The following is a 17,702-nucleotide window of genomic DNA, read 5'->3' as shown; positions in this document are numbered from 1 at the left end:
ACCTCGCAAAATGATTCTTTGACTGATGATTCTAAGCCGTTATCAAATGAAAAGTTTCAATACTAGGGAAATCAATTGTCAGAGTATAAATTATAGTGGTAATTGATTTTGTAGGCTATTTATTTTAGTAAGTTTCTGGAACATCTGGATTAGGGAGCGTAGTCACGTACAGTATAAAAGGTCTACCGTTTACTTTAACTGGCAGATTTTCTTGAATCTAGTTAAGGGAGATCAACGAAATTTCGAAATAGAAAAAGGAATCTTCCAATTGCATTTTACATTTCACATAGAAGAAAATATTAATTATCTTTATGCTAAACAAACCAAATAAACCAACAAATCGTGGAGGGGAAAAGTATTTAATAAAATAAAATTTTAAGTTATAGTTGAAGAAAAGGCAAATCTGTCTGAGGTGGGTGATGTCATTGGGCCAATGAAGGATGCTCAGCTTCGTTTCCTTAGCTTTCAATTTATTTATAAATTTTGATTTACATATATATATATATATATATATATATATTTATTTATCTTCAATTCAAACTTTGACAAGATAACTCAATTTTCAAATAAATAAATTCATAAATCTTAAACCAAATTTCAACATATATATATATATATACATATATAATCAGCATTTTGCCTAACTTATTTCCAATTCCAAGATGCATCCAATTATTATTAATTGATTAAATCCCATTTTCAGTTTTACTATAATTTATATTTATGCAATCTCCGTTTTGAATGATAAGATCAAAAAATATATTCAGTTGACAAAAATAATAAAGAAAGATCAAAGCTATATATTTTAATTATCATAAATCTTCAAATTATTGGAAACCAGTAAGTAACACATTGAAAAAGTAGACTGAACTATCAAAAATCGAATTACTTAACACTTTACAGAGTACAGACCATAACTTATGCCAGCAATAGTTAAAGAGTAAAAACAAAACCCCCCAAAAATGTAACTTTTCGAGTACTGTATAGTGTATAGTGTATACTGTATATATTATTTTGGTTTTTGGTCTCTTTACAGTATTACATTTTTATCAGTTAATTGCAAAAATAATCACAAAGCTTTTATTTGTCTAATAAGAAACGCGTAAAATATAATTAGATCTATATAAACCCTAAACCCCATCAGTCACTAACTCTTTCCCCTGGCTTCTCCTTCAAGCTATACTCTCGTTCTCTCTCCTCCGGCCACAGTCGTCTGTTCCTCCGCTTCTCCTTCTCCTACGGGTGCGACTTCTCATCTCTTTTCATCTCCTCTGTTTCTTTTACATAACGCTTTTCATAAATGCTTCTTCTTACTCTAGTATGGTTCGGTTTCCGATGTGGTCTCTCGTATTCTCTGTTTCTTTGATTATGGGTTTTCATCTTTTGTGTGATTCCTGGGTTTGATCTAAGCTATATCAATTTTGATGCTTTCCCTTGATCAAAGGCTTAATTTTTTTTTGCTGTGGAAATTATCTCCTTACCAAATTTTGATCAGTAAAAAAAGACAAATCACAAAATCAAAACTGAACCCTAGAATTTCTTGTTGCATTTCCATTAATAAGTAAATTTTCTTGTTTTTGATGTGTGTTAGGTGTTTCTTTTTGACTTGTACAGCAGATGTCTGTTGATATCTGCAAGAAGAATCCATCGTTTCTTTGGTGTGACTGTGGTTATATCAGCAGAGCGAGGTTGTTGTGGTGCTTTCAGACAATCTTGTTCAACCATTCTACTTTTACTTTAACCTTTCAGACCCCCTTCAAGTTTGTCTTCTTCTTTCTTCTCCCTAGCTTTCTCTGTTTGGTAAAGAGTGTTTGATTCTGTTTGGTCTTGTTACTGTGAGTGTACTATTGAGGGAAGTTACTTAGTGTAGTGAAAGTTTTAACCCTTTGGGTTCAATGGTGAAAACTAACTTGGCACCTGGATTTCGGTTTCATCCGACTGATGTTGAACTTGTGAGATATTACTTGAAGAGGAAAGTTTTGGGGAAAAAGTTCCAAGTTAATGCCATTGCTGAGATCGACATTTACAAGTTCGAACCACCTGATTTACCCGGTAACTCAATTTTTTTCATAAAGCTTGTTTTGGATTTTGGGGGGGGTCTTTCTTGTTTTTTTCTCAAAACGTAAAAGAGGCTTCTGTGTATTGTACAGAGAAATCATGTCTAGGGACTGGTGATCTTAAGTGGTACTTCTTCTGCCCAAGAGAAAAGAAGTATCCCAAAGGCGGTAAGGCTAACCGCTCGACTGAATGTGGTTACTGGAAGACCACAGGGAGAGACAGAGATGTTTTATACAATAACGAAGTCGTTGGGAAGATAAGAACTCTGGTTTATCACTTTGGGAAAACACCTCGTAGTGATCGGACTGATTGGGTCATACATGAATATAGACTTGAAGACCAAGTACTCGCTCAAAAGAATGTTCCTCAGGTAATGTTTTTTTTTTTGGTTAACGAAAGCTCATTTTTAATATACTGATTTCTTGTTAAGTCTTACTCAGTCTTATGCTCTGCAGGATAGTTATGTGCTTTGCGTTCTCTTTAAGAAAAATGGGCTTGGACCAAGACATGGTTCTCAATATGGAGCTCCATATAAGGACGAGGATTGGAGTGGTGATGAAGAAGAAGATACTCAACACCTTGTAGCTATTCCTTCTGCAGTAAACGCTGGTCCTGGTCCTGGTCCTAGCAAAGAAACCAGTCTAGTTGCTACGACCTCACAATCGCACGCTGTTAAAGATTGTTTAACAGCAGGAGTGATATCAGAATCTTGCGTCTCTGATGTACCGCCACTAACTGCCACAGTGCTTCCACCTCTAACAAGTGATGTCGTAGGCTACGCTCCCATGTCTTCTTCACCTCTTCTTGAGGTTCCCCACGTACCCCACGATGATGACGATGAGTTAAATTCGATGCTAGATCTCTTTTCTGTTGTGAATGACGAGTGTTTACCTTTCGACGATTTCGACTACCCGAATGGGGTAAGCCTCTGCATCATTGCTTTTGATGAATCAGATCATTCAGTGTTCCTTTTGGTTGATTGCTTCTGAATTAATAATCTACAGGTAAGAGATGAGCCTGATGTTTATGTAAACGAGGAGGAAGCTCCAGTAGTCTTAGGAGATGGCAATTTCAGTGGAATGTTTGACCTGAGCGACGAGCAGGTCATGGAGATGGAGGATCTGATACAGCCGCCCACTCCTCCTTCTCCGGACGCTCAAGCCAGTAATCCCGATGAATCAAGAAGCTAACAACGGTCAGAGTTAGGAGCGACCGTTTAGTATTATCTTTGTTGCTCTAGTATGGAAAGAGAGTCCAAACATAAACATATGAAGCAGCTTTTAATAACCAGAGTGAAGAATGTTTTCTTCTTCTGTTGACATCTCTGTCTGCACGAAAAGAAGAGACAAAACAAAAGAATGAGAGTAACATGGAAACCGTGAGAGATGTGTGGAGCCAGCTTTTCTATGTTATGTTTCTGCAAAACTATGTTGTTGTCTGTGTAGTCTTAAAATTTCATCATCATCTAATTGTGGGAAAAACCTTTTTGCTTTTTAACTTGTGTAATATTCCATGGATTCTGATAGTTTCAACTTTCAATTATAATCAGAATAAATCTTATGTCCCGGAATGTCAAAAAGAAGAATTATGCTCCAACTGAAACCCTTCCAACAACAACAGAGGTGTCTCACGTTGACTCCTACAGTTACTTGACTTTGTGTTTTTAGTGGTTGGGGGTAAGTTGAAAGTAAAACAACGGAACGTTGTCGTTTTCAGAAATAGTCCACGTGTCTTTTTTGCCAATAAACTGAATTTAAGGAGCATAGAGTTAGAAAACATAATATGGGGATGTAACTTTAAAATTAAAAAGTTACGAGGGGCTTTTTATCGAATTTATTGGTTTTCCAAAGCATAGGACTTTCTTCTTTCCGATTAAAAATCCTTTTTATCCTCTCTGAAAAAATCAAAACTTTCAGAGAAGAAATCGTCGCAACCAAAAAATGGCGAGCCTTGTATTCAATACGCCGTGGCTCAGGGTTAGGTCTTTACCGGAGCTTGCTCCTGCTTTCCTCAGACGCCGTCATTCTTCTTTATTATACAGTTCTCGTCGAAGCTTCGCGGTGGTTGCTTGTTCTTCTTCACCCGGCAATAATGGTGGACCTGTCAGAGTTCGTTTCGCGCCTTCTCCCACTGGTAATCTCCATGTAGGTGGAGCAAGGACTGCTCTTTTCAACTACTTGTTCGCCAGGTTCGTGGTGGTAGTGTGATCTGGTCAAAGGAGTCTTTTGTTGAGAGTTTTGGGGTTTGTGACTGACTGATGGGTGTTTTTTACAATACAGGTCTAAAGGAGGGAAATTTGTGCTGAGAATTGAAGATACGGATTTGGAGAGATCAACTCGTGAATCTGAAGCTGCTGTTCTTCAGGATCTTTCATGGTTAGGTCTTGATTGGGATGAAGGTTTGCTTCTTCTTCTTCTTCTTCTTCTTCTCTATGCTAACTTTAGAGGGTTTTTTTCAATGGTGATGTAATGCAAATTGGGATTGAAATTTGCAGGTCCTGGGGTTGCTGGAGACTTTGGTCCGTATCGACAGTCTGAAAGAAATGCTCTTTACAAACAATATGCAGAGAAGCTTTTAGAATCTGGTCATGTCTATCGCTGCTTTTGCTCCAGTGAGGTGAGATTCTTCAAAATTCGTTAACACCCTATTGCTTGTTGTCTCTTTTGGTTTTTTGACTCTCTTGTTGACTCTACTTAAATGCAATGTTTATACAGGAACTTGTAAAGATGAAGGAGATTGCAAAGTTAAAACAATTGCCTCCAGTTTACACTGGGAAATGGGCAACCGCTACTGATGCTGAGATAGAGCAAGAGTTGGAAAAGGGCACCCCTTTTACTTACCGGTTTCGTGTGCCAAAGCAAGGGTCTTTGAAAATTAATGACTTGATTCGTGGCGAGGTATGTTTTCTGTGGTTACCCTTAATCGATTGTTATATAGGATAAATGTTATAAAAAAAAAACACCTGGTTTGGTTATTGACCATGTGTGATAGTGTCTTGAAGGTATGTTGGAACTTGGATACTCTTGGAGATTTTGTGGTGATGAGGAGTAATGGCCAACCTGTTTACAACTTTTGTGTTACGGTAGATGATGCTACCATGGCTATTTCACATGTTATAAGGTTACTACTCCAGTGTCTTTCTTTACTTGTTATTTTAACATGTTTGAATATGATCTTTGATCTAATCAATTAACAACTTTCGTTTCAGGGCTGAAGAGCATTTGCCTAATACTTTGAGGCAGGCTCTAATTTACAAGGTAAGCACTAACTTTTGTGTGTTTCTTTCAATTGCTTTAGAAAGCTATCTTATCCTAAAGATTTGATTTAGTGCTGTTTGCATCAATCAATGGTAGGCTCTAGAGTTCCCGATGCCTCAGTTCGCCCATGTTTCTTTAATTCTAGCCCCGGATAGAAGTAAACTGTCAAAGCGACATGGGGCAACATCTGTAGGCCAGGTGCTTATATCTGTCATTGCCTATACTTTGGGTTAATCATAGATTAGTCAACTGTTGATCTTCATCTAATTTCTGCTTTATCTTCGTTTGAATATAAAACAGTACAGAGAGATGGGATATCTGCCTCAGGGAATGGTTAATTATTTGGCACTCTTAGGATGGGGAGACGGCACTGAAAATGAATTTTTCACACTCGAGGATCTTGGTAGATTATTTTTGTTGACTATAACTCTGCTTTGTATAATCTTTATCGTCATCCTTTTCTGATTTATTTGTTGACTGTTTGTTCTTGATCTGCAGTTGAAAAATTCTCGATTGAACGTGTCAACAAAAGTGGTGCAATTTTCGATTCTACGAAGTTAAGGTATAGAATTTGCTTAGCTGTTTCAAATTTCGAATTCTTCTTTTTTCTTGTTTTTCGTATCTCTTTTTGTTCTCTACTTTTTACTAATAAATAGCTTCAATGTGGCGTAACCATAAACTCAAAGATGGATGAATGGTCAACATCTGAGGGCACTTCCAAATGAAAAACTAACAAAACTTGTGGGTGAGCGATGGAAGAGTGCTGGTATCTTATCAGAATCCGAGGGGAGTTTTGTAGATGTAAGGTTTCTAATCATGACTCCACACTTTCTTCTGATTCTAATATATAAAAGGAACAACAGATATTTTCCGTACAGGCTTACCGAATTTGAGCTTGTTGTTGAAGTACAGGAAGCTGTCGAGCTTCTCAAGGATGGGATTGAGTTGGTGACAGATTCAGACAAAGTACTGTTGAATTTGCTTTCATATCCTTTACATGCTACATTGGCTAGGTAATTTATCAAACCGTTTTTTCCTCCTGCATCACCTCTTTCCTTTCAATAAACATTTATTTTACTGTTTTCTAAATCTCTGAGCTTGTGGTGATTTGAATTTTTCTGCACCTGATGCAGCCCTGAAGCTAAGCCTGCCGTGGAAGACAAGCTTCATGAAGTAGCAGCCAGCCTCATAGCTGCTTATGACAGCGGTGAGATTCCAAGCGCTTTAGCAGAAGGACAAGGTGCTTGGCAGAAATGGGTGAAAGCCTTTGGCAAATCATTGAAACGCAAAGTTAGTCATCTCTCTAATCCAGTTAACGCTGAAACAAAACCTGCTTAACTTGACTGAACAAACCTTACAAGAGATTATCTGATGCTGGTTACAGGGTAAATCACTTTTCATGCCACTACGAGTGTTGTTAACGGGAAAACTCCATGGACCTGAGATGGCCACTAGTATTGTTCTGATTCACAAAGCTGGAAGTCCCGGTATAGTGGTTCCTCAGGCTGGGTTTGTATCCATGGAGGAACGGTTTAAGATTCTTAGGGAGGTAGACTGGGAAGCTTTGAACAAAGGTGAAAGTGTGCCTATTGAATCTACAGCCACAACAGTATCAACCTGAGAAAACTTTCCTTCATTTTTCTTCAATTTTTCGGTTAGTTGGTGAGAAAGACAGCCCAGAGATTTTGATTCCTCGTGCCTTGTTTCCCGAAACAAATAATGGCACAACGAAATTTGTAGATTATAATGTATCATCAGCAAAGCAAACTTAGGAACAAACCAGAGAGCTTGTAACATTATCCAGGCCAGTTTTAATTTGCTTTCAGTGCTCTGTTTTCTTGACATATTCTTGTTGTTTATTTTGGTCTTTCTCTCTTAAAGATAAATCTTATAATGGTTATGGAAACCTAACTTAGGCTTTGCCAATTAGAGCATAGTCAGACTGTTTCAGGCTAGACCCGAGTGGTTTCTGATAAAACGGAGTACCAAACAGAGTTTTGAGAGGTTTGTGTGGTGGGGACTCAAGTGAATCTGACCACATAAACACTCGAAAGAGAATCTGAAAGACTCAAACTTCAAAAGCATCAAAGCTTAGAGTAATAAGAAAAGGTTTGGACTTTTGCCAATAGGACTGAAGGGAAATCTCACCTTATCCACACTCCAGCCACAATCCCCTATTAAATCTACTCCACGTCATCATCATCCTCATTCATCTCTAATACTAAAATCTAATCTTTCCCTTCATCACTCACCAATCAAACTCAAAAACTCTTGATCAAAAAAAAAAAGAGAGATCTTTAATGGCGGCCATGAACTCGAGTGTTCTCACTTGCAGCTATGCAATCTCCGGTTCCGGCTCAGTAGAGCTAAACCAGAAAGCGGGTTTGGCGAATTCATCGGTTGGGTTTGGTCAGAAGAAACAGATGGTCATGCCTGTGATCAAAGCGCAACGAGTTGTTGGTGATGATGTTGATGGATCTAATGGAAGAAGATCCGCCATGGTTTTCTTAGCAGCTACACTCTTCTCCACTGCTGCTGTTTCTGCTTCGGCAAATGCTGCCGTCTTTGATGAATACCTCGAGAGGAGCAAAGCCAACAAAGTAAGTTCATCGAAAAGTCTCTGAATCTTGAACATCTCTAAAGATTCTAAAGGTTGGAAATTTTTGATTACAGGAACTTAATGACAAGAAGAGATTAGCAACAAGTGGAGCAAACTTTGCGAGAGCATTCACTGTTCAATTCGGAAGCTGCAAGTTCCCTGACAATTTCACTGGCTGCCAAGATCTTGCCAAGCAAAAGGTTTGTCTAAAATGTTTTCTTTTTTTTTTTCTGAGGAAATAATCAAATTGAAGAGATTATAATGTTCTTGTGTCGTTTTTCTATGTTTGCAGAAAGTTCCATTTATCTCAGAAGATTTGGCTTTGGAATGCGAAGGCAAAGACAAGTACAAGTGTGGTTCCAATGTTTTCTGGAAATGGTGAAGAAGTTCGTTTGTTTTAATCTATTCTTATATAAATCCAACAGTGTATCTATCTCTCTCTCTATTCATGAAAATTCGGAATGTCCATTTGAATTTATCAAAGTTAAACTCTATTGAGAGAGATTAGGAAGTATTATTGCACACGCGTTGATGAAAGTCTAGCAAAACTGGTTAGACTTTCGTTCATCTTAGCATAAACATCTGATTGAATTATACAATGTTCATCAGATACATAGTAAGTTTTGGACTAAACTTAGTTTTGTTCAAGTTAAAATATACCCTAAGTTAATAATACCAATCAAGCAAATAGAAGAAACCAAAAAGAGTAGTACATTTAAAACTGTAATCTAACTTTACCAAAGAACCTCAACAAAGTTCTTCACCTTCGAGAACATAAAAAATGTGCAAATAGTACAAACAAATGACTCAACTCAGACTCGACGCTAAAACAAAAAAACTTCCTAATAAAACGACCCAAAAAAGAAAAAGATGACAATGAGTTAATAAGAGTGTGTTTATACGTACAAAAAGAGTGGGACTTGAAGTAAGTCTTCTCAAGCGATGGCGTAAGTGAGAGTTTCTACTTCATTGGGTCGCCAAAGTGACTTTTGAACAGCGAGCAAACCTTCTTTTTCTTTAAGATAAGTCATGCGAACTTCCCATTTCATTGCCTTCACCATTGCTTCCACTTCCTGAATTGTTTCCGCATCGTCCCGGACTATCAGTTTCCCTTCTGGTCTCAAAACCCGATCCACTTCCGCTATCACCGCCGTTAGATTGCACCTGTAAAGTTGAATAAGCGTTTGTTATTTATTATGTTTCTTTTTTTGAAACAGAGACTCTCTTTCTAACAGAACAAACCTTTGTTTGAGTTTGGAGAAAAGATGGTCGGCGTGAAGAAGATCGTATGATCTCGGGTAAGTACTGAAAGATTCACACCAATCGTGGTAGACACCGAAGAGTCCTCGTTCATATATTATTGCAAGTGTGTCTGGTGAATCTATTGGAACCACATTCATGACCCACACTTTCAAATCTCTTAGGGCTGCCGCAAAACTGCAACAAGAGAATCAACACGAACATTAACAAGAGAATTTAGATACGAATGAAAGCTGTAAGCGTAAGCAAATCATGTTTACTTACCCTCCATAAACAGCTCTCATGTCCATCACATTTCTAACAGATGCCCAGTTGATTCCTAAACCTTTAAGGTATGATTTGGTCACTACGCGTTTCCAGTGCTCATAATCAGCACTGAAATCCTCCGGTGCTGCTTTTCCATAAACTCCAGTCTGAGAACTCGATAACCAGAACGGTGGTTTCTCTAATCTCGCTGGCCATTGCTCGGGCCACTGAGATCCACGTTGCGTTTTGTCTTCTGGCGCAGTGTGCATGCATGCTTGAAGCGGCACTTTCCTACAAAAACCACACGACAAAACATGTATTTGTAAACGTAGACCGCCAGCTTTCTAAGCACAATTGCAAAATAATTGAAAAATAATTATACCAAGATGCATTTGGATCATCAGAGTCGGCACAAATTGGAGGTTGCGGTTCTGATCTCTTTTTGTAGCACTCATTTGAAGTTGGCTTTCTGTAAGTAGCAACACCTACTCCGTTGATAGTGTCTTTGTTAATAGATACAAGTTCCCAGCACATTTTCTTAATGAGTTCACTCATAGCTGCAAAAGTCGCCAACATGAAGTGTGAGAAAACATTCTCCAATGCAATTATATAAGAAACATAACGTTTTTTTACAACCTTTCCAAATTTCAACATCTTCAGTCTTCTTCTGATAAACTGGAGTAGCAGACCACACAAAGAAGCCACCAGGTCTCAATACACGGTTAAGCTCTAGAAGGAGTTTACCACCTGCCATGTATTGTGCACACACAAACATCAGAACCAGATAACATAAAGTTTGACGAACCAATAGAAAGAGATGTTTAAGATCCAGAAGTTTTCCATTCAAAGACTACATCAATCGTGGCTATGCTGCTAACCTTCAATGTGCCATGGCACTCTACAGCGAGCACAATGAACTATGTCAAAAACTCTGCCGGGGAAAGGTAGCCTTGTCGTGCCCATAACTGCAGAAATGGCAGGAATGCCCCTCTCAAGAGCAAACTGCACTTGAGCTTCATGTTCATCTTTAGGTGCGAGGGACATAGTGATCACATCTCTGTCAAAGAGGAAACCTCCAAAGCTTGCAACACCACATCCAACATCCAGGATTACACGAGAGCGATTACCCCATGCAATAGCAGGGACAGACTGAAAGAAAATTTTCATCAAAAGGGGAACTTCATAAGCACATATACTACCCCTAAAGTAATCAAAGTACAAAACGATTCAGGCTTTTTAACAAAATAAGGGAGTAGAAAACAAGTGGTTGCGTAAAAGAAACATGGGTATGGGTTATAAAACGATTATACAAAGCAGTTATCCAATTCAGACTTCCTATTTTATAACAAAAGAATTACATCTGAATACCAACCTCCTGTATGAAATCGATGTAATGAAGAGCACCATGCTTGAATTGGGTTCCTCCACCAGGAAAAGTTAGATACTCACCGGTAACTTTAACCCAATTTTGATGCCCCTTATACTCAGCAAGCTTGGTATGAGGCACGTTGGTGTACCAGATCTGCATAAATGAAAATGGTGGTATTAGGTTCTTTGCCGATTAAAATACGTAAATAGGAAAGTCAACAAATTCAACAGACCTTTTCTCGACTTTTAGGCCACTCAATTGGCCGCTTGTATCCTTCAGGCAAAGGAACAAGGCAGGTGGGTGGGCTGTCTGGACAATGCCTCTCACGATGCTCATAATGTTTAGTACTCGGAAGACTCCTAATGGCTTGCACATTATCGAGACACGGAATGTAATCCGGTCCAGCTGTTGTATTGCATAGTGCCCATTTGTAATCAAGTTTATCCCCAGAAGCCTTCTGAGCTTCTTTCTCATTTTTGGACTCTGTTGCCTGGGTTGAAAATGAACCATTTTGTGTCGTAGTTTCATTCAGTAGCTCTAATTGTGCCCCAGGAGGCGAAAGATCACCTGAGGTCTCGTTTTTAGGTTGACCCTCCTGCTCTACTTGAACATCCACATTTGGCTCAGTGTTTTCCTTCTCAGTCTTGGTTTCAGTATCTTGGTTGCCAGTTTTGGTTTCTTTATCATCATCACTGGTTTTTTTCTCACCGTTATCAGACTCAAACTGCTTTTGGTTTTCATCATCCTCACCCGACTCATTACCCTCGGTTTCAGGTTTAGTTTTCTTTTCATTTGCGTCAGGGTTTTCTTCATCTGGGTTGTCTTTCAAATCTTTCTTCTCATCTGAATCACCTCCTCCATCACCATTTTCTGACTTGGAGTCATCTTTTTTATCTTCCCCACCTTGGGTCTCACTCTTTGTCTCACCGGATGGAGTAGTAGACTCTTCTTTCTTCTCCTCTTCCTGGTTCTCCTGCCTACTTGAGCTCTCATCCTCTTTGGGCAAGCTTCCATCACCATCTCCTTTTTTATCCTCATTCGGTGTTTCACCAGATGCGTCTTCAGACTTCTGACCATTGTTGCCTTCCTCTGCAGGTGGTGGGGTCATCTGTTTCTTTATCACATCTTTGTTGTCTAGAGAAACCTCTTCAACGCTCTGAGCAGGTCCAACAGAAGATGATGTCATCATCCAGATCCCGACTAAGCATAGTGCCACGAAAACAACTACTGTCACCGTCGAGCAATAGTTTGACGAGGGCCTCCTGTTATCTATCCTAGTATACCTCGGTTGCGCCATGCTTCTGATTTGAGCAACAGACGATAACAATTCGTGTACGCCTATAGAGAAACAGAGAATTGGATGTTAGGCGAGCAATAATAAGATCTCTATATCATCTAATCATATTTCTTGAAGATGCAAGCATATATGAGCTAGATTATGACTTAACTTCAATCCCAATTACAAACTCGTTATGATTTGAGTTCTGGATACGAGTAAAAAGCTAACAAGGCGGAGTTGGTATGTAACACAGATGGGAACAAAAGGTAATGTTCAACAGATCTGCTTAATGTACACTAGCCATTAAAGTTTAACCCAGATTACAGACGAGCCATCAAACGAAAAATCTCAAGAACAACAACAAGAAAGAAAAAGAAAAAAAAAAAATCAATCAACAGATTAACGAAGAGAAAACAACAGATCCGGAACAGATCTAAGGTAGAACCACAATTATTCTTCTAACATCATCGAGATCATCACTAAGCAGCAACATAAGGTTAACAAAACAAAAAGAGTAAATGTACGTAAGGCGGACCTGATACAGGCGAGAATCAATGAGAGGACGGAAGGAAGAGATGAGAATCCGAATCTCAATTTCGAGCTACGGACGGAGCCATTTTGATTCACTTTCTCGAGAAAACTCGAATGTCACGGGAGAGATGAAGGAGATAAAGAAAAGGTGTGTGTGTGTATACATTATTAATTACATATATAGAGGTTAAATTAAATCTCAATTTATTTGTTGATCTTTTACGATTTCTTTAATTAATCCACAATAAAAAGAAAAAAAAAATCTTAATTGATGAACAAATAAATATAATTAGTATTTAATTAAATTTAAGAATTAGGGGACAAAATTTAAAAAAAAAAAAAGGCTTATATTTAGATGGGATTTGTCATCATCACAATAAGCGGAGAGAACTACGGAGTAGCCGTCAATTTAGTAGTGGTCGAAAAATCTCTAATTACTTTAATTATAATTAAATTCGTTTTAGTCAATTGCTTAAGACCTTAGCATTTTTATTTGTATTTTAACTAATTAGAAGTAAGCATATATCATCATGATATATAAATCAAGTTGTTGAGGAGTGGTTACTACGGCATGTTTTTTTTAGCTAAAAATCTAATTCACACTTTTTAAACTTTACTCTTTCATTGAATTTTTTTTGTTTTTTTTTTTTGCAATAGTTACACTTTCATATATAGTTGTTATAGCTATCTTCAATCTCAATCCAACGATTTATTTAACTTGTTGGGAGGGAACAAATGTTTTTAATTACAATCAAGACCCTCTAGTTTCCCTGTTGATCGGCCACCCAGTATTAACGTGTATGACCCCGATACGATAGGTATGTATGTTTTTCTATTTTTACTCATCTCGGAGAGTTGGAGAAGATAGTACTACTGAAAACCATCGTTTTCATTTGTCAACTACTAAATAACACATCTAACTTTGTGATGTACTTGCTTATACAAATAAATGCTTATGATTGAGACATGCATGTACAAACAAGTTAATCAATATTAATAGTATTAGACATTGAACACAACATGTCGATAATTGAGAAGAATTTAATACACCGGTTTGTTTAGTTAAAATAATTACAGTATAGACATGTTGCCGGATCATCTTAAATGCGTTATTATTTTTTTTTTTCATTCAAAAAAATTTGGGTCATTTCTTGATTTATGCGTGTCATTTTTGCGCATGTCATGCTAATCTTCCCTGTATCGTTCCAATTTTATCAAATATTCCCGAAGGTGACAAATGCGTTATTAAGAAATTGAACGATGAATGTTGCAGTGTCGACAATGGCGGACCTACGTAGGAAAGAGGTAGATCACCAGACCTGGGTAAACTAATTAAATAATTATTTTTACATGTAATTCTACAAAGTTTCAGTAGCACAGATGGTAAATTCTTTAGTGTTGACCTTCCCAAACTAGGGTTCAAACACCAATATGACACAAATATTTTTTCAGATAACAAAGGGTTTGAATGGTAACTGCGGTCAGAGCGGTCAAATCCATATGCGGTCTGGACCGCTCTATTTTTGGGGTGGATTACAGACCGTTGCGGACCAATTCTATTTGTATGCAAAAGTAGTATGCAGCGGTCTTGTCTCTGCTTTATTTGGACCGCACCATTGCGGACTACATTTGCTGAATGATAAGTAAAAAGTGGTCCAGTCCGCAGACGGATTTGTCCATCCCAACCGCTGGAACTATTCACACCCAAAATATATAGTGGAATCATGTTTCCTAAACATATAAACATGAATAAGTAGTGCACTAGTTAAGAGCATTACTGGAGAGTAACCGTGTATCGTTACTCAAAAAAAAAAATATCTTTATTGCAGATTTTCTTTTTTTATTTATTTTTTAATATTTGTTCTACTAAATAAGTGACACTTGTGCTATATGTTAAGAGTATGTTTTTCTTACCTCTTCTCTCTCTTATTTTTATTAATTTTTTAATAAGAGTATTGGTATGAGTAACTATCAGTAATGATCGTCTAATATCCTATGTTTTCTAAGTTTAATTACATTGACAAATATGAATAGTTAAAATTTCGTAATGACAGTAGTACTCCCTCCGTTTCAAAATATAGGATGTTTTAACTAAAGCACGCAGATTAAGAAATTTTTACTTTTAACAATTTCAATCAATCAGAAACAATACTGCATAATATAAAATACTAAACTAATCTAAAAGTTGCATGGAAACTTGAAAACATCCTATATTATGAAACAAAAAACTTTTCTAAAACATCTTATATTTTGAAACGGATGGAGTATTGTTTTAACTATTCCTTTCAACAGTTTGTTTGATTGGTACTGCACCATCGTGTTCCATTATGGTTCTTTTATTGTTTCAAATTTGGAATTAGCTAGTAGCATCTTTCTTTTGTTTTCGGAGGTTTCAGATTGGTGTTTTATTGTTTATCTTTTGATGAGGTTTATCTTTTTATTTATTTATTATTAACTTAGTTAAACCATCCAGAAATTAACGCATCTAGATTTAGTTTACTTATCTTTTTTACTTTTTCATTTTTTGCTGGGAACAAATTTAAAGCGCAAAAACAAAAAGAACATGAAGCACCAAAATTATTACTACAACTTTATTATTGCGCCGAAAATTCAAGAAAGGCAGCAAAAAAAATACAAGAAAAAAAAAAAAAATCAAGAAGGAAAAAAAAGAAAGAAAGAACAAACACATCAAACGTTGAAATAATACGATGAGTCACTCGTACTGCGAAATTGATGTATTTGTATAGTGAGGAACATGTGAAAGATCCAAAATTTGGAGGTGGATTCGTAATTCCCAGATCTCTCTCTACACTTCACTGCTCTCTCTCACTGCTCTCTCTCTCTCTCTCTCTCCGAAAGATCCGATCATCATCAACTGTTTTCTGGTAAATCATTCTATCTTCTTTCTCGTTTGAAATTTGGAAATCACGCACGAGCTTCATTAGTGCGATTTTGATTTTGGGTTTAAGAGTTAAAAGCGTTTTTTTTCTTTCTTTTCTTTACCATGGGTTAGTTTAAATTAAATTTCCTGATTTTGTTTTGTTTCCTGATTTGGATGACTTCGGATTGAAGAAGAAACTATATCATTAAACACACATCGACGTTACAAATTCAATTGCCAAAATTAAGGATTTTGATTGGTACGTTTAAAGATAAAACCTTTTTTTTTTTTTTGCTTTTGCCAGATTCAATGACTGACTAAGAGATATTGTTACAGTTTGTGACTGCTCAGTTCAACAAACACTGCAATAACAATTCTTTGTTGAGAGAAGAGAGTTGATGTTATCTCTGGCATTCACTCTAATAAGATGTTTGGTGGGAGAAGTCACATACTCAAAGGCAGTGTATCACTTGCCTTGGTTATCCTCATTCTTCTTGTTGTAATTCTCCTTGTTTCCGAGAAAAACCCTTTTCCTACTTCGTCTCTCTTTGACATAAAAAGTCAGTTTTCACCTTCTTCTTCTTCTTCAGGTATTTTTTATATGCTGTTCCTCCTAGCTTTTCGTATTCAGTTTTTGGTTATAATGTTCCAAACACTTTGATCTCATTCTTTGAAGATATTATAGTCCTGTTGTGGTTTTCTGTTTCAGTTTGTAACTTTGCGAAAGGGAGATGGGTAAAAGACAGGAAGAGACCATTGTATTCTGGTTTTGAATGTAAACAGTGGTTATCAACCATGTGGGCTTGTAGAATAATGGGCAGACCTGATTTTTCATTTGAGGGTTACCGGTGGCAGCCTCAAGGTTGCAACATGCCACACTTTGACAGATTCACTTTCTTGAGAAGGTATGGTGTGGTATGGCAGCACACTCTTACTTTTAAGTAATAAAACATTCTTGAACCTTACTGCAGTGTGATGTAATTAGATTGGATTTTGTGTGAATGTATTGTAGTGGAGCAAGTGTTTCGAAATATCTCAGAATTGCTTACTGCAACTTTTTTTTTTTTTTTGAATTTCCCAGAATGCAGAACAAGACGATAGCATTTATAGGAGACTCATTGGGACGGCAACAGTTTCAGTCCCTAATGTGTATGGCCAGCGGTGGTAAAGATAGCCCAGATGTTCAAAATGTGGGGTGGGAGTACGGTTTGGTGAAAGCCAAAGGAGCACTCCGTCCTGATGGTTGGGCTTATCGGTTCCCGACAACAAACACGACGATCTTGTATTACTGGTCAGCTAGTTTATCAGATTTGGTACCGATGAACAACACAGATCCACCTCGTCTTACTGCAATGCATTTGGACCGTCCACCAGCATTCATGAGAAACTACCTTCACCGTTTCGATGTATTGGTTCTAAACACCGGTCACCATTGGAACAGAGGTAAGATCGAAGGAAACCATTGGGTGATGCACGTTAATGGAACACGGGTCAAAGGTGAATACCTCAAGGATATCAGAAACGCCAAGGATTTTACAATACACAGCGTTGTGAAGTGGCTAGATGCACAGCTTCCGTTGCATCCACGGTTGAAAGCTTTCTTTAGAACGATATCTCCGAGACATTTTAAAAACGGAGATTGGAATACAGGGGGAAACTGTAACAACACAGTCCCTTTATCTAGAGGAGGCGAAATCACAGGCGATGATGGATCCATTGATACGACAGTTGAGAGTGCTGTGAATGGGACTAGGATAAAGATTCTTGACATAACTGCACTTTCTGAATTAAGAGATGAAGCTCACATCTCAGGGTCAAAACTCAAACCTAGAAAACCAAAGAAGGCGAGTAGTAACGTGACTACAACTCCAGTTATCAACGATTGCTTGCATTGGTGCTTACCTGGGATCCCTGATACTTGGAATGAACTTTTCATTGCCCAGATTTGAAGTCTCCAAACATCACAAAAGTTAGTTCACAGGATTGTCTCTGTTTTGATTCTTTGTTATAGAAAGATTTTTTTTAATTCTTTCTGGGAGAAGAAGAAAAGGTTCAAGCCAGTTCTTACAAATAGGGATTTTAGAAGGTTTTTGGAACTGATACATTTTACAGATATATATATGATCCATATGTGTAATGATTACAACAATCTGTTTTTTTTTTTTCTATACATGAAGAAACATTGAAACAAATCTTTTTTTGTTAACCGAAAACCCGGTACG

At 37.4% G+C, this 17,702-nt stretch overlaps 5 protein-coding genes and 1 non-coding gene across 10 annotated transcripts; 4 read left to right on the top strand and 2 right to left on the bottom strand.

The window, feature by feature from the left end:
• The first annotated feature begins 1,071 nt into the window (after window positions 1-1,071).
• Window positions 1,072-3,625, top strand: LOC104727036 (NAC domain-containing protein 82-like). 2 transcript variants are annotated; one of them, XM_087471861.1, is made up of 5 exons: window positions 1,072-1,242; window positions 1,592-2,052; window positions 2,151-2,428; window positions 2,514-2,978; window positions 3,063-3,625. In XM_087471861.1, the coding sequence occupies exons 2-5, from the start codon at window positions 1,896-1,898 to the stop codon at window positions 3,246-3,248; spliced, it is 1,086 nt and encodes a 361-aa protein (XP_087327987.1). In that variant the 5' UTR covers window positions 1,072-1,242; window positions 1,592-1,895; the 3' UTR covers window positions 3,249-3,625. The 2 variants fall into 2 exon arrangements, with proteins under 2 accessions (XP_087327987.1, XP_087327988.1); XM_087471862.1 differs by having other exon boundaries at window positions 1,143-1,242; window positions 1,615-2,052.
• A 215-nt stretch (window positions 3,626-3,840) lies between these two features.
• On the top strand, window positions 3,841-7,159 carry LOC104727035 (glutamate--tRNA ligase, chloroplastic/mitochondrial). 2 transcript variants are annotated; one of them, XM_010446029.3, is made up of 13 exons: window positions 3,841-4,246; window positions 4,338-4,456; window positions 4,553-4,674; window positions 4,773-4,955; window positions 5,060-5,178; window positions 5,267-5,315; window positions 5,412-5,513; window positions 5,616-5,718; window positions 5,814-5,877; window positions 6,002-6,116; window positions 6,228-6,328; window positions 6,449-6,605; window positions 6,700-7,159. In XM_010446029.3, the coding sequence occupies exons 1-13, from the start codon at window positions 3,999-4,001 to the stop codon at window positions 6,934-6,936; spliced, it is 1,719 nt and encodes a 572-aa protein (XP_010444331.2). In that variant the 5' UTR covers window positions 3,841-3,998; the 3' UTR covers window positions 6,937-7,159. The 2 variants fall into 2 exon arrangements, 1 of the variants encoding a protein (XP_010444331.2); XR_015571966.1 differs by having other exon boundaries at window positions 3,934-4,246; window positions 6,223-6,328.
• A 406-nt stretch (window positions 7,160-7,565) lies between these two features.
• Window positions 7,566-8,425, top strand: LOC104727034 (photosystem I reaction center subunit N, chloroplastic). Its single transcript, XM_010446028.3, has 3 exons — window positions 7,566-7,915; window positions 7,989-8,114; window positions 8,207-8,425. Exons 1-3 carry the CDS (start codon window positions 7,616-7,618, stop codon window positions 8,294-8,296), a joined length of 516 nt encoding a protein of 171 aa, XP_010444330.1. The 5' UTR covers window positions 7,566-7,615; the 3' UTR covers window positions 8,297-8,425.
• A 203-nt stretch (window positions 8,426-8,628) lies between these two features.
• LOC104727033 (putative methyltransferase PMT26) lies at window positions 8,629-13,200 on the bottom strand. The gene is made up of 9 exons (XM_010446027.3): window positions 12,604-13,200; window positions 11,022-12,127; window positions 10,793-10,942; window positions 10,299-10,569; window positions 10,057-10,167; window positions 9,803-9,977; window positions 9,439-9,711; window positions 9,157-9,351; window positions 8,629-9,078 (listed from the first exon to the last, which is right to left on the bottom strand). The coding sequence occupies exons 2-9, from the start codon at window positions 12,084-12,086 to the stop codon at window positions 8,850-8,852; spliced, it is 2,469 nt and encodes an 822-aa protein (XP_010444329.2). The 5' UTR covers window positions 12,087-12,127; window positions 12,604-13,200; the 3' UTR covers window positions 8,629-8,849.
• A 532-nt stretch (window positions 13,201-13,732) lies between these two features.
• LOC147935620 (U6 spliceosomal RNA) lies at window positions 13,733-13,838 on the bottom strand. The gene has a single exon (XR_015573245.1). It is a non-coding gene; the product is annotated as a U6 spliceosomal RNA (small nuclear RNA).
• A 1,326-nt stretch (window positions 13,839-15,164) lies between these two features.
• LOC104727032 (protein trichome birefringence-like 14) lies at window positions 15,165-17,672 on the top strand. Of its 3 annotated transcripts, none has more exons than XM_010446023.3 (5): window positions 15,165-15,484; window positions 15,672-15,739; window positions 15,817-16,070; window positions 16,190-16,385; window positions 16,562-17,672. In XM_010446023.3, exons 3-5 carry the CDS (start codon window positions 15,908-15,910, stop codon window positions 17,427-17,429), a joined length of 1,227 nt encoding a protein of 408 aa, XP_010444325.1. In that variant the 5' UTR covers window positions 15,165-15,484; window positions 15,672-15,739; window positions 15,817-15,907; the 3' UTR covers window positions 17,430-17,672. The 3 variants fall into 3 exon arrangements, with proteins under 3 accessions (XP_010444325.1, XP_010444326.1, XP_010444327.1); XM_010446024.3 differs by having other exon boundaries at window positions 15,182-15,484; window positions 15,675-15,739; XM_010446025.3 differs by lacking the exon at window positions 15,672-15,739 and having other exon boundaries at window positions 15,212-15,484; window positions 15,785-16,070.
• The last annotated feature ends 30 nt before the right edge of the window (window positions 17,673-17,702 follow it).

Source organism: Camelina sativa, chromosome 11 (genome assembly GCF_030686135.1).
Source record: "Camelina sativa cultivar CO46 ecotype springtype chromosome 11, ASM3068613v1".
Classification (NCBI taxonomy): domain Eukaryota; kingdom Viridiplantae; phylum Streptophyta; class Magnoliopsida; order Brassicales; family Brassicaceae; genus Camelina; species Camelina sativa.
This window is presented reverse-complemented; position numbering and strand designations above follow the sequence as displayed.

Bases quoted from the DNA above. Each gene is read 5' to 3' on its own strand.
- LOC104727036 (XM_087471861.1), top strand. From the start codon at position 1,896: ATGGTGAAAACTAACTTGGCACCTGGATTTCGGTTTCATCCGACTGAT. The intron at 2,053-2,150 runs GTAACTCAATTT...TGTATTGTACAG, and splicing joins CGAACCACCTGATTTACCCG to AGAAATCATGTCTAGGGACT. The intron at 2,979-3,062 runs GTAAGCCTCTGC...AATAATCTACAG, and splicing joins ATTTCGACTACCCGAATGGG to GTAAGAGATGAGCCTGATGT.
- LOC104727035 (XM_010446029.3), top strand. From the start codon at position 3,999: ATGGCGAGCCTTGTATTCAATACGCCGTGGCTCAGGGTTAGGTCTTTA. The intron at 6,117-6,227 runs GTAAGGTTTCTA...GTTGAAGTACAG, and splicing joins CCGAGGGGAGTTTTGTAGAT to GAAGCTGTCGAGCTTCTCAA. The intron at 6,606-6,699 runs GTTAGTCATCTC...TGCTGGTTACAG, and splicing joins GCAAATCATTGAAACGCAAA to GGTAAATCACTTTTCATGCC.
- LOC104727034 (XM_010446028.3), top strand. From the start codon at position 7,616: ATGGCGGCCATGAACTCGAGTGTTCTCACTTGCAGCTATGCAATCTCC. The intron at 7,916-7,988 runs GTAAGTTCATCG...TTTTGATTACAG, and splicing joins AGAGGAGCAAAGCCAACAAA to GAACTTAATGACAAGAAGAG. The intron at 8,115-8,206 runs GTTTGTCTAAAA...CTATGTTTGCAG, and splicing joins AAGATCTTGCCAAGCAAAAG to AAAGTTCCATTTATCTCAGA.
- LOC104727033 (XM_010446027.3), bottom strand. From the start codon at position 12,086: ATGGCGCAACCGAGGTATACTAGGATAGATAACAGGAGGCCCTCGTCA. The intron at 10,168-10,298 runs GTTAGCAGCATA...AATACATGGCAG, and splicing joins AGTGCCATGGCACATTGAAG to GTGGTAAACTCCTTCTAGAG. The intron at 9,079-9,156 runs GTTTGTTCTGTT...TCAACTTTACAG, and splicing joins TTCTCCAAACTCAAACAAAG to GTGCAATCTAACGGCGGTGA.
- LOC104727032 (XM_010446023.3), top strand. From the start codon at position 15,908: ATGTTTGGTGGGAGAAGTCACATACTCAAAGGCAGTGTATCACTTGCC. The intron at 16,071-16,189 runs GTATTTTTTATA...TTTCTGTTTCAG, and splicing joins ACCTTCTTCTTCTTCTTCAG to TTTGTAACTTTGCGAAAGGG. The intron at 16,386-16,561 runs GTATGGTGTGGT...TGAATTTCCCAG, and splicing joins AGATTCACTTTCTTGAGAAG to AATGCAGAACAAGACGATAG.